At 55.6% G+C, this 13,184-nt stretch overlaps 1 protein-coding gene across 4 annotated transcripts in view; it reads left to right on the top strand.

Moving 5' to 3' along the window:
- NOD1 (nucleotide binding oligomerization domain containing 1) overlaps positions 1 to 12,046 on the top strand; it is a 44,439-nt gene extending 32,393 nt beyond the window's left edge. For 3 of the 4 annotated variants that reach the window (XM_062178145.1, XM_062178143.1, XM_062178144.1), the window contains 7 exons: positions 2,849 to 2,932; positions 3,954 to 4,037; positions 4,870 to 4,953; positions 5,709 to 5,792; positions 6,244 to 6,327; positions 10,219 to 10,302; positions 11,129 to 12,046. In XM_062178145.1, coding sequence (XP_062034129.1) covers positions 2,849 to 2,932; positions 3,954 to 4,037; positions 4,870 to 4,953; positions 5,709 to 5,792; positions 6,244 to 6,327; positions 10,219 to 10,302; positions 11,129 to 11,201 — 577 coding nt within the window. In that variant the 3' untranslated portion in view covers positions 11,202 to 12,046. The remainder of the gene's footprint in view (positions 1 to 2,848; positions 2,933 to 3,953; positions 4,038 to 4,869; positions 4,954 to 5,708; positions 5,793 to 6,243; positions 6,328 to 10,218; positions 10,303 to 11,128) is intronic. The other variant, XM_062178147.1, reaches the window with a different exon arrangement.
- The last annotated feature ends 1,138 nt before the right edge of the window (positions 12,047 to 13,184 follow it).

Here is a 13,184-nt window from a genome sequence, read left to right as displayed (position 1 = left end):
AAGTGACAGAATTTCACCCTTTGTAATGACCAAGGTGTATTCCATTGTGTGCGTATACCATGCTTGTCCGTCATCGCTGGGTGGAAGTCTGGGTTGTTTCCATGTCTTGGCTGGTGTGAATAGTGCTGCAGTCAACAGGGGAGTGTGGCTGCTCCTGGCTGGTTTCTGTTCTTCTGGTTGTGGATCCAGGAGTGAGATTGCTGGGTCATGTGGTAGTTCTACTTCCAGTTTGATAAAAACCCATTGCTAACGTTTGCTTTCATTGCTTGTGCTTTTGTAGTATCCAAAAAAATCTTTGCTCGGAGACCCAAAGTTGTTGTTGTTGTTTTTTGTAGTTTCACAGTTTGAGGTCTTAACATTTAAGTCTTGGTCCATTGTGAGCTGACTTTTATATATTGTAAGATAGGGGGTGGTCTCTGGTTTCATTCTTCTGCGCGTGGATGTCCAGTGTGCCCAGTACCATGTTTTGAAGAGACTGCCCATTGCTCTCTTGATCAAGAATCAGTGTCTGTAAACACGTGTGTTCATTTGTGGGTCTCTATTCTGTTCCATTGTCTGTGCATCTATTCCTATGCCAGCGCCATCATATTTTGGTTATTATAGCTTTGTAGTATGTTTTGAATCAGGTATTGTGGTGTCTCCATCTTTGTTCTCTTTGCTCAGGTTTACTTTGGCTTTTGGGGATCCTAGTAGTGTTTCTCTGAGTTCTGTAATGAATACTATTGGAATCCCATTGATTCTGTAGATCACCTATGGACATCTTTACAATATTCTTCCAGCCTACAAACAGGTTATCTTGCCATTCTTTATGTCCTCTTCCATTTCTTTCATTGGTGTTTTGTAGTATTCATGAAGAGGTCATTCACTTCTTTGGCTAAGTTTATTTCTATGTAGGGGTGTGTGTGTGTGTGTGTGTGTTAGCTATTTCTATTTGAATGCAATTGCCTTCATGATTTCTTTTTTAGTGAGTTTGTTATTGGTATATAAAAATGCTACTGGTTTTTGTATGTTGACTTAGTATACAGAAAACTTACTGAATTTATTGATCAGTTCTGTTTTCTTCAGAGTCTTGGTATTTTCCTATATATAAAATCCTGTCATAGGGCAAACAGGAATAGTTTGATCTCCTTCTTACCTATTTGGATTTCTCTCCTCTCTTCTCTCTCCTCTTTTCTCTTCTCCTCCCTTTCCTCCTCTTCCACCTCCTTCTTCTCCCCCCACCCTTCTCTATATCGTCTTGCTGCTGTGGCAGAGGCTTTCAGTACTATAGCAGATGAGAATGCTGAAAATGGACTTTTTTGTTGTTCTTGATCTTAGAGGAAACAATTTCAGGTTTTCCCTATTCAGCATGTTGTGGACTGTGGGTTTGTCATATAGGCTCATATTGTATTAAGGTACATTTCTTCTATAGTTAATTTTTGAAAATTTGTATCATGAAGGGATCTTGAATTTCATCAGATACTCTTTCTACATCTGTTGAGGTGGTCATAGAGTGTGCACCCTTCGTTCAATCCATGCAGCACATCACATGTACTGACCTGCACGTGCAGTGTGTCGCGTGCGCTGATCTGCACGTGCTGAACCGTCTTTGAATCCCAACGATGCATCCTCTGGGTCCTGGTGTATAAACATCTGTGTGCACCGTTGGATTTGATTTGCTAGTGTTTTGTTGAGAATTTTGGTGTCTGTGTTCACAGTGATGTTGGTCTGTCGGTCTCTTGCTTCCTTGTCTGGCTGCGGTGGCAGGGTACTGCTGGCCTTACAGAATCAGCTTGGAGAGCTTCCCTTCCTCTTGATTCTTTGCAACAGCAGCGGCCCACTGTCTGAACAAGTCATGCAGTCTCAGCCTCTCCTCCCTCCTTGCCTGTAAAACTGAAACCTTCTTCTAGGCAAGTAGTTTTTACATCTGGCTAAGGGGGATGCAAAGAGAGTGTATATGGGGGCATTTGCCATTGTTAAATACTGTGTGTGTGTCAGATCCATAATCACTCATCCAGAGCTGTTGGGGAAACACATGAATCCAGATCCAGTGCAGAGGCTGTGGAACCACCAGGGGTCTGGGACAACACCCTGTTCTCAGATGTTTTAACATTTCTGCAGAGAGATACGTGACTAGTCAAACCAGGCAGGGTAAATAAAGACCATCAACAGCTCCATGTGCGTCGCCAAAATAATTGTGAAAAGGTTGGGTTTGCAGAGTGTTTGGGATTTTGGAGGTTGAGAGAGGGGGTTGTAGGTGAAGCCATCCAGCCCTGTGGCCATGACTGACTGTGGAACGAGGACATCCGAGCAGGTGACCCCAGGCTGGCCCTGCACTCGGAGCTCTGTGTGTGACCATGGAGCCCGTGAAACCTCCATTCAGTTAGGTCTTTCAGGTTTTTTCCTGCTGTATCGTTGAATTACAGTTGAGTGGTAGAAGGATGAAAAGGTAGACGTTGAGGAGGTTTATTCGGGGAGGAGGTTTCCCCTGGAAGATGCTGTTTGTGATCCAACTCAGGGGAACACCAGCACCTGCCCGTGGCCGGGCCCCTTGGTGCCAGGGCTTTGCATCGTGTCAAAGAACCCTGGGAACAGCCCCTCCAAGGGAGCTCTGATTGCCCTGTGTTGCAGGCAGGGAGACTGAGGCACGGGAGGCCACGTAGCTTGTCCCAGATTGTAAAGGCACGGGGAGCTATGAAGCTGGTTTCAATCCTTGGCTGCAAGTCCCAGGAAGACCCATTTTCGTCTCCAGTGGGCTTTCACCCCCGCCCTTGGGAATCAGCAGGGCACCTGTCCTCACTTAAAGGGAAGTGGGGGCCAACAAATACATGGGGGCCCCACAGCCTCATGACTGCGCTCTCTCTTGAAGTTTGTACAACAACCAGATCACGGATGTCGGAGCCAAGTACGTCGCCAAGATCCTGGATGAGTGCAGAAGCCTCACGCACGTTAAGTGAGTGGGTTGGGGTCAGTGTCCCTTTGCTTTCCTTGGCCACCTGTCCCATCACTCAGAGAATCAGTGCCATGCTGGTGTGCGGCCACCCCAAAGCCTACTGCTTGGCCCAGGCCTGTGTTGGCTGTGGAGAGCCCCAGCCGTGCGTGCAGGCTGCGTGGGCATGCTGAGGAGCTGGGGCCCCTGTGTGAGGCTCCGGCTGTGGCAGAACCACCAGTCAGTCCAGGGGAAGATTTGGGGGTCAGTGAGAAGAAAAAAGGCTACAACTGCCACCCTCTTTGCCACCCCCCCAAAGTCCCACGCAGGTGCAAGCAGCAGTTTGAGCCTGTGCCTGCCATTGTGATGTCCTGCTCAGGCTGACAGTGGTCCCGCCTGGCAATGGGCACCTTGCCCACTGGCCGTGAAAGCCAGCTCAGGTCAGCTGCTCAGAAAGTAGATGCCCTGCATCCCGGGACAGAGTCCTGGCTCAAGTCCTGGCTACTCTGTTTCCAATCCAGCTTCCTGCTCATGCGCCCCGCCCGGGGAAGCAGAGGATGATGGCTCAAGTGCTTGAGTTCCTGCGACCCACATGGGAGACCTGGATTGAGTTCCCGGCTCCTGGCTTCAGCTTGGCCCAGCCCCAGCTGTTGTGAGCATTTGGGGAGTGAACCAAGCAGACAGAAGGTTCATGTTCATATTCTCTCTCTCTCTCTCTCTCTCTCTCTCTCTCTCTGTGTTTGTGTTTCTCTCATCTCTCAAATTAAATAAATAAATAAAAAAGGCCAAGAGGCCCCTCAGCAGAAGTCAGGCAGAGAATCCCGGGGGCAGGGGCTGGTGTTGCTAAAATGACTTAGGGCCACGTCCGGGAGAGGAGTCCTGGCTGGCTGTCCCTGTGACAAGAGGCCCTGGGCACGCTGGAGAAAGCTTGCACTTGCCAAGACAGGCGCAGAGGATGCTGTGTGCCGGGGAGGCGGGTGGCCCACCTAGGGGGAGGGGAGGGGGCCTACAGCTGAGGCTGACAGAGGCTCTGTCCTCTCTGCAGACTGGGAAAAAACAAAATAACGAGCGAAGGAGGCAAGTGCCTGGCGCTGGCAGTGAAACACAGCAGCTCCATCATTGATATCGGGTGAGTAGGCCCGCACTGCTGCCGCACTCTGGCTGTGCTGCGAGTGGACCAGGGAGGTTGCTCTGCTGTCTGCATCATGTTGGGGCGTTGATGCTTTCTGTAGAACAGGCCCTGGTCTAAGTGCTTTGCTCACCAGAACCCCATTGAGCTCTGCAAGAGATGGCTCCTGTGATCCCCACTTTACAGCTGAACAGACTGAGGTCCAGGAGGTCCTGTAATTTGCCCATGGTTGCACAGGGAGCAAGTGGCAGAAGCAGGATGGGAGCCCCGCGGCTTGCCTTGTGGCCTGCTTCAGCTGGGTCCTCTCCCGTGTGCTCCTCTCAGGGAGGGAACACGGCTTCGTCATTGCAAATCTCCCCGAGGCCACAGCGGCCCACAGAGCGTGGTTTGGAACGTCCTCTTTCCCTGGGCTCAGCTTCCTGGAAGACGCACTGTGTCTGCAGGGGGATCTGTGACCTCTGCCCAAAGCCGGGCAGGTGTTGGGCTTGCAGGGCCTGCACATGGCCTTCCCGCCAGGCCTCTGCAGGGGATGCTCGGGAACTTTCTGACAGTCAGCAGTGCACGCTCGCGGACTGACTTGAGTTCCTTCCACAAGCCCAGGGTGAGACCTGGTCCATGCACCTGCTGATGGCCCTCTGCTCTCAGGGCTGCCCCTGCACCTTATTCTCACACTGATCTTTGGGTTTGCGGTGCAGGGCAGGCCATGGGATGGCAGTGGCAGGAAGGGGCCCGTGCCTTGCGCAAGAGTCAGGCTGTGGCCCCAGGCAGGGAGTAAGGGCTTGGCGCGGCTGCTGTGGCAGAGCCGACTCTCACCATCTGCCTCTGTCCTCAGCATGTGGGGCAATCAGATCGGGGATGAAGGTGCCAAAGCCTTCGCGGAGGCCCTGAGGAACCACCCCAGCCTGAGCAACTTGAGGTGACTGCCGCAAGCAGGCCTGCTGGCTCTGGGCTGCCTGGCCATCCCGGGAGCAAGGCAGGGAGGGGGTGGGCTTGCCTGCTAGGGGCGGGGCCCACCTGCATGCTTTTTGTTTCTGGTCTATGCAGAAGAGGCGCACAGCAAAGCCCGTTGCTTAAGCTCGATGACTTTGGCCTCTGCCATCCCCATGTTTGCAGCCCCTGGGGGTGGGTGTGGAATTCCCCAGAGCAGAGAAACTTGCAGGGACCCGACCTGGCCTTGTTCTCGGATGGTGCTGGAGCAGAGGAGGCCCTTCCTATCTATAGACAAAGACGCTCCTTGCCAGCAAATCCCAGAGCCTTGCTGTGTCCAGGGCTCGGCTCCCGTCCACCTCGCCATGGACACAGCACCTGAGATGGCGGGGGCGACAGCAGGAGGAGCTCCTCCAGGTCTTGCTGATGGACCTGCCTCTCAACATGCCAGCCCCGTGAGGCAGAGCCCACCAGGCCTCCGCAGCCTGTGAGTCCACACGTGGGTTCCAGGAGCAGCTCCCACTGCTGTTCCGTGCTCTCTGTGGAGCAGTCCTCATGCTCCGAGCATAGGGCTCTTTGCCCCACTGCCCGGGCTGCAGCTGCCCTGGCCAGGCTTGCCTGCATCCCCCCGGGGTCAGCCTGGCAGGTCCCACTGGTGGAGGCTGCCCCCTCCCCCGCCCCATGTCAACATGGAAGCCGAGGCCGAATGCAGATGTGTCCCAAATAGCTCAGGTTTCCTTCCAGCCTCGCGTTCAATGGCATCACCTCAGAAGGAGGAAGGAGCCTCGCCCAGGCCCTGCATTGCAACACGTCTCTGAAAATATTTTGGTAATGGCCAGGAGCATTGGGAAGGGCTGGGTCTCAGGAATTATGGGGGAGGGGGAGAGGGCGTGGCCTCACATCTTAGCAGAACAGGTGCTCATGAGCATCCTAAGCTTCTGTGCTTGACCCAGACCCCTTCTGGTTTAACAACAGCTGGGGGCTGCAGGAGACCCGAGAAGTAGTCTTGGCCCCTTGTTTTCCATGGGCCCCACTCTGTGTGACGTCAGGGATGAGCAACGGTGGGGAGGGAGGGAGGGAGGGAGGGATGGAGGGCCCTGCAGGCCGCAGAGCTAAGAGAAGGGAGGCCAGGGACAGGATTTACACTAGAAATGAGGCCCCATGTTGCTGTCTGTGGGGTTGAGGGTCTGGGCTCAGGGCCTGGGACCCCACCTCTGTAACCCCTGAACCGATGTCTGCGGGGCTGGCTGATCTGGGTAACAGTGCCTTTTTCTACTAGGCTGACCAAAAATGAACTCAACGATGACGTGGCAGAGAGCATGGCGGAAATGCTGAAGGTCAACCAGACGCTGAAGCACTTATGGTAACTCAGGCTGCGCCCCTTTCCAAAAAGATGTCTCCAGATGAAACTGGCATAGCATAAAGCCCGCCCCGTAACGTGTGCAGTCCAGATGCTTCTGATGTGTTCACAGGGTGGTGCAGCCATCACTCGCAAACTCTCAGTGCTCGCTCCCCCGTGAGAAACTCCGCCCACCTCCCGCCCCAGCCCCAGCCCCAGCCACTTTCTCTCTCTCCTTTGCCTACTCTGGGCGGTTCACATACATGGAACTGGAGTCGGTGGCCTTTGTATCTCTGTGTTCTTTCATTAGCAGTTTTCCAAGCTCATCTGTGTTGTAGCATGTGGTAGTGCTTCACTGCTCTCCTTTTCCATTTCAATTCTGTTTGAGAGGGAAGGCGGCAGAGACAGAGAGACAGAGAGAGAACGTGCTCCCATCTACTTATCTACTCCCCAGGTGTCTGAAGCTGAGAGCCAGGGCCTCGATCCAGCTCTCCCATGGCGGTGGCAGGAATCCCATTACCTGAGACGCGGCTGCTGCCTCCCAGGGTCTGCAGTAGCAGGAACCTGGAGTAAGGAGCCAAAGGCAGCCGGGTATTGAACCCAGGGACTCCAGGAGGGGACGTGGGCTTCTTATCTAGTGCCGTGACCCATTGCCAGTGCCCAGTCCTTCCTTGCGTTCTTATGGCTGGATGATATTTCTTTGAATGGACATTTCACATTTTGTTTTTCTGCTCATGATGGACATTTGGGCTGTTTCTACCTTTTGCTTGCTGTGAACATCTGTGTCCATGTCTTAGGGTGAACGCATTTGCATGTCTCTTGGGCATGTAATTAGAAATGGCATCGCTGGGTCCTATGGCAACCGTATGTTTAACTTTTTGAAGAAACCCCAAATGATCTTCCAAAGGGGCTGCCCTGTTTTCCATTCTCACCGACAACCGATGCAGGTTCCATCCTTGCCTCCTCACCAACATCCATCTTTTGAATCCAGCCACGCCAGTGAGCAAGAGGTAATCGGCTGGCTTTGATTTCCATTTTTCCAGAGGTGAACAGTGTTGTCTTTTGTGCACCTGTTGGCCATCTGAGTGTCCTCTCTGGAGAAGTGTCTCCGTATCCTTTGTGCTTATTTAAATTGGGTTGTTTTGCTGCTGCCCCTGGATTGTAGGATTTCTTTAAATGTCCCAGATGCTAGGCCTTTGCTAAATACAGGACTTGCAAATATTTTCTCACGCGCTTTCTTGATAGAGACCGTTGAGGACAGGAGCTTTTATTTGCTGAAGTCCAGTTCTGTTTTTCCCTTTGGTTGCTTGTGCCTTGGGGGTTTTCTCTGAGACATCATTGCCTAGTCCAAGGTCACGAAGGTTCATACCTAAGTTTTCTGTTACGTTTCATAGTTGTGCTCTCACCCGTAGTTCCACAAACCATTTTGAGTTGATTTCTGTGTCTAGTGGAAAATCAGAGGCCAGCCTCATTCTTGTGCACGTGGATGTCCATCTGCACCAGCACCACCAGTTAGAAAGACTTTCCCTACTGAATGGCCCTGATCGAAACACTGGTTGACCATAAATTTGTGAGTTCGGTTCTGGATTTTGATTTGCTGGTCCCTGTGTCTGTCCTCATGCCAGGACCGCACTGTCTTACTGTTTGTAGTGAGTTTTGAAGTTGGGAAATGTGCCTCCTTCAAGTTCCCTTGCCTTTCCACAGGGCTTTGGGGCCACCTTGTCAATTTCTGCACAACAGCTAAAGGAGGCTACTTTTCCCTCTGGATTTTAGCCTGCTGACGTCTCTGCTGCCCTTTGCCGGGGCCAGTCCAGCGCCTCCAGAGAGAGCACAGCCAGCACAGGGCCAGAGACTGTCGGCTGCTCTGCGCGTGCACAGCCCGTGCTGGCCCCAGACATGCCGGGCGCTGCCAGCCCAGGCGCTCTTCTCCCTCCTGGCTACTGGCCGAGTCTTGGTTGGAGGCCGCCCGCCCCAAGCCTGATGAGGCATGAGTGGTGGCAGGGCAGCCACCGTGAACGTGATGACTCATAAACAGCAGAGTTTGACTGAAATCAGATCTCCACGCTCACTTTCAGGTTCTGTTTTTGTTCTTTGTTGCAAAAACATCCAGTTACACTTGTGCTCATTAGAAGCTCACCTCTGCCACTAAGCCCAAGGTCCCAGCCTTTGGGGGCGGGTGTGGCTGCGAGTGCCTGGTCCCAGCTGTAGCCCAGCCATGCGGGCCCTGGGTGCCTGGACAGCGATAGTGACAGGAGCTCCCTGCCACTGGGTGCTGTGCCTTATGCACAGTCTCCACTGAAATCTCGCACACCAGTATAGGGGTGCTGATAGTCCTCCCACCTGGCAGAAGAGACAACTGAGGCACAGATTGACACGTTTGTTTCGTTCAAGGTTTCATAGCTGAGGACTGGGGATGGGGTTGTGAGCAGCACTTCCAACCACTATGCCACACTGCCCCTTGAAGGCCCCTCACACTGTAACCTTCCTTCGGGGGTCGGTGCCAGGCTCCTAAGGGTCTGTTCTGCAAACAGCTGGGTGCGGGCACTGAGGCCAGGATGCAGCGTCCGTTGCCCCTGCCTCTGTTGCGCTTAATTCCGGCTGGATCTGATGGTGGCTGCCCAGGCGAGCACTTCAGGAAGGACCGGGTTCCCCGCCACCTCTGAGACCTTTGTTGCACCTGGCCGCTGCCACCCAGCAGCATGGGGGGCAGGCGCGGGGCCCCATGGTGCATGCTTTTCCATCGGGACCAGGAGTGGCAGCAGAGCTGTTTCTCCACCCTCACCTTGGGGTGCTATGGGACGTGGTCCTCGCGAAGAAGCCTTTGGATCACTCAAAGAAGCAAGTGACCAGTAGGCAGCAACTTAACCTTAAAAACTGCCTTGCTGGGGCTGGCGTTGTAGTGTAGCAGGTTAAGTCACCACCTGCAACACCAGGATCCCATATGGGTGCCGGTTCAAGTCCCAGCTGCTGCACTTCTAGCTCCCAGCTAATGCACCTGGGAAAGCAGTAGGCACACTCGTGGGAGACCCAGGTGGAGTTCTAGGCTCCTCCTGGCTTTGGCTTCTGGCCATCTGGGGAGTGAACCAGTAGATAAAGATATCTCTCTCTCTCTCTCTTTTTCCCTCCCTACCCCCACCCGTATCTCCCCCCCCCCAACTCTGTCTTTCAATACAATAAAATAAATCTTAAAGCAAAACAAAACTGCCTTGTCACCTGGAAGGGGTGTCAGACCTACCTGCTGGCCTGATGCTATGTTTCTTAGAATCTGCTGGGTGGGATGGTCCCCAAACACATTTGAGCACCCTTGCCAAGAAAATTGCCCCCCCCCCACAATATCCATGCATGTACTACACTGCCTACATTTGAATATACAGACCTATTGTGCCCACTGTAAAAGCATATGAAGGGGTCGACATGGTGCAGCAGGTTAAGCTACTGGTTCAAGTTCCGGCTGCCCCACTTCCTATCCAGCTCCCTGCTAATGCGCCTGGGATGGCAGCAGAAGACAGCCCTAGTACTTAGGTCCCTGCCACCCATGTGGGAGACCCAGATAGAGCTCCTGGCTCCTAGCTTCAGCCTGGCTCAGCCCTGGCCATTGTGGCCATTTGGGAAGTGAACCAGCTGATGAAAGATCTCCATCTCCTCCTCCCTCCCTCTCCCTCCTTCTCCCTTCCTGTAACTCTGCTTTTAAGTAAGTAGATTTTTAAATGCTTAAAAAATTTAAAAAAATATGAAAAAATTGACCTTTAAAGGCCGCCCTTCGTTCTGATGGGTGGATGGAGACTGTCAGCTGGATGAAGAGGCTGGTGGACCCCGGTGCCCTGCCCCCGCCCTCCCCAACCCTGGCCCGCCGCGTCCACGCCCTCCCTGATGGGGCAGGTGCTGAGTTTGACCTCCGGTCTGTGCTTCTTTCAGGCTCATCCAGAACCAGATCACAGCCAGGGGGACGGCCCAGCTGGCAGAGGCCTTGCGCCAGAACACCGGCATCCTGGAGATCTGGTCAGTGTCCTCCTCCACTTGACCTCGGCACCGGTGTGTGCCTGCCACCAGGCGGGACAGTGTCCATGTGTGCTCCCAGCAGCCCCGTGCAGGAGGGGTGCCATCTCCATTTTGCAGATGTAGAAATCGAGGCCCCGAGCGCCCTCAGGGTCACACCTCCTGTGAGAGAACCTGAGGGTGAGGATGGTGCCTGGCGTGACCCTGTGCATAGCTTACGCCGCTGGAGGAAGAGCAGTGCCCTTCAGTGGCAGGGGCCCTGGGGCTGGGGGCAGTTTGAGGAGCCAGGGAGATGAGCCAGGGAGGGAGTCAAGGAGGTAAGTGGCGTCACCCACACAGGACTGAGGCCACGCACAGGTGAGTGTAGGGGGACAGGGCCTGGCACCAGCCTGGAAGAGGAGGCCCAGAGAGTGTGAGGTCAAGCCAAGGGACAGTGCGTGCAGGGAGAGGGGGAGACTGGGCAGCCGGGGCCTGGCCAGGGCAAGAGGAGACCTGCAAAGCATTGTTAAGTTCAGTCCTGTGGGGCGGGCATTTGGGACCATGGTTGTGACACCACTCAGGGCACCCCATATGACAGAGTGCCCGGGGTTCGAGTCCCGGCACGCTCCTGAGCCCAGCTCCCTGCCAATGCACACCTGCGAGGCCTGGGCCCCCTGCCACACACATTGGAGTCCTGGGTGGAGTTCCCAGCTCCTGGCTTCAGCCTGGCCCGGCCTCAGCTATCGCGAGCATTTGGGGAGTGACCCAGCACAGGAAGATCTTTAAAGATTCCAGGCTCACGGAGCTGACCTCAGTGAGGCTCCATTAACCGCGTTGCCCCTTTCAACAGCCTGAATGGAAACCTGATGCAGCCCGAGGAGGCAGAAGCCTTTGCAGAGGAGAAGAGGCTCATCTGTTTCTGACTCGCCCTGGAGGTGCCCCGCCGCGCCGGGCCTGTGGCAGTGCAGGCCACCTGGCCACCTCCCTGAGCTCCTGGGACAGCCTTGCTGGAGCAGGGTGTGTCCCGTGAGCTGTGGGAGTTACCGCAGAACGGGCACGTGCTTCTGTGCTACGGAGACACCTGACGGTAACTGCTTTCGTCCGAAGCCCAGGAGAGAGAGAACAGAGGCGGCTGGCTCAGCTCCTGCACGCACCTGTCCCGAGCGTCAGTGGGCTCGGCGGCCGGCATTGTAGCCTACGGCCGCGATGGGCCCACGTTCCTGGAAAGAAGGTGCTCAGTGTCTGGCCTGAAGCAGCCCCTTCCTCCCCGACTTTCGCTGGACTCGGGCTGTTCCCATTTCGCAGCTGTGGCTATTGAGGCATGAACAGCGTGGGGATTTGACTCAGCTGAGGTTTTGTGGGCCGTTGGTTTAGGCTCGCTGTCAGCTGACAAGGACAGAGGAAGACCAGCACTTGCTGCATGTCCAGCCCCACTCGGCCTCTGGCTCGTCCAGGCTGCCTTCCTCTGTCCAGAGACAACTTGCTTCCTGCCCGCCCGAGGGTGCCCAGCCCAACCTGGCTTGTGGCCCCGGCATCAAGTGGTGGCTTCGGTCTCGAAGAAGGGCCACTTGCTGCCCCTGAGCAGTTGGAGCCCCGACTCTGGGAGCCGGCAGAGACCTTGGCCGCAGAGCATGCTGGTGGGACACCCTGCACGTGGTGTAGGGGGCTTAGGGGGCTGGGGTAGGGTGTCCCACCATGAGCTGTTCTTCAGCCTGCCAGCTCGTTTGTTAATAAAATTCCGAAAGCGCTCCAGGTGCTGATGGCGTCCGTTCGCGCTGAGGGCCCTGCGCCCCATCCTGACCCACGAGCCTGGGGGGGCCTGCCTGAGGCGGTGGGGGCCAGCCCCACTCTGCTCCTCTGCTGGCCTTCCCTGTGACCCAGGCCAGCCCCTGAGTTCTCCCCACCTGGCCTCGGCAGCCAGGCACGGGGCTTCTCTAAGGAAATCCCGTGTGAGTCAGTTGGCTGGGGTGGAACCGACACACCCTCACCGCTGCCCACAGCAGGTGGCATGCGCCAGGGCAGGGGGAGGGGCCTCCCACGGGGCTCCCTGAGCCTGGGCTGCCAGCCTGGCTGTGTGCGGGTCCGTGTTGGGAGGGACGCAATCAGGGAGGGCCGCCTGGCTGTTACCCGCAGTAGCTGTGGCCCCCGGGCCGTTCCCACCACCCCCAACCCCGCTTCGCCTGGAGCTGAGCATTCACGCCCGAGGGGGCCGTGTGCTAGGTGGCAGAAAGCCCCCACCCCACCCCCCGGGTGCCTGGACAGACTTCAGCCCGCCTGGGCCTTACTGAGAACCACACTCGGGTTATTAAATGGCTAGAACTAGAGTTCGCCCAGACACTGCCGGACACGGCTGCCTCCCTCCCGGGCGTTAGGCTAAGTGTGGCCGCCGTTCAGGTCCTCTACTTCTCTCTTGTAAAGCCGCACGTGGGCCCCTAATTTGCTGCACACGCACACCTGCAGCACAGGTGCGCAGACTTTGCCTCATACAAAAAAAAAGGGGGGGGATGACCAATGAGAGGGCAGCAGCGCCCCGCCCCGCCCCCGGGCGAAGGGTTTGAAGAGCCCGGGGGATGCCGGGAACTGCGCGTGCTCCGCCGTGTTCCTGCCCCGCGATCCCCAGCGCCATGGGCGGCGCAGGGCCGGGCAGTCCGGGGCAGTCCCGCCGCGGCTCGTGCCCTGGTCCTGCGCACTGGTCCTGCTTTGGGGCTTATCACTAAGTGTAATGGGAGTGACGTGAACCCAAGTGCTGCGTGTTATGCTGCACAACGGGAAGGTTCAGGTGTGGGCAAGGGTGGAGCAGCCGCGTCACAACTGATGAGCTGTTTACTTCTGGAACGTTCCATCCGTGGTTGACGGCAGTTACTGAAGCCGCGGGACGGCAGGTAAGCGGAGACTACCGTTAAAAA

Source organism: Lepus europaeus, chromosome 20 (genome assembly GCF_033115175.1).
Source record: "Lepus europaeus isolate LE1 chromosome 20, mLepTim1.pri, whole genome shotgun sequence".
In the NCBI taxonomy this organism is placed as follows: Eukaryota; Metazoa; Chordata; class Mammalia; order Lagomorpha; family Leporidae; genus Lepus; species Lepus europaeus.
The sequence above is the reverse complement of the archived record's forward strand: the minus strand, read 5'-3'. Positions and strand labels throughout refer to the sequence as shown.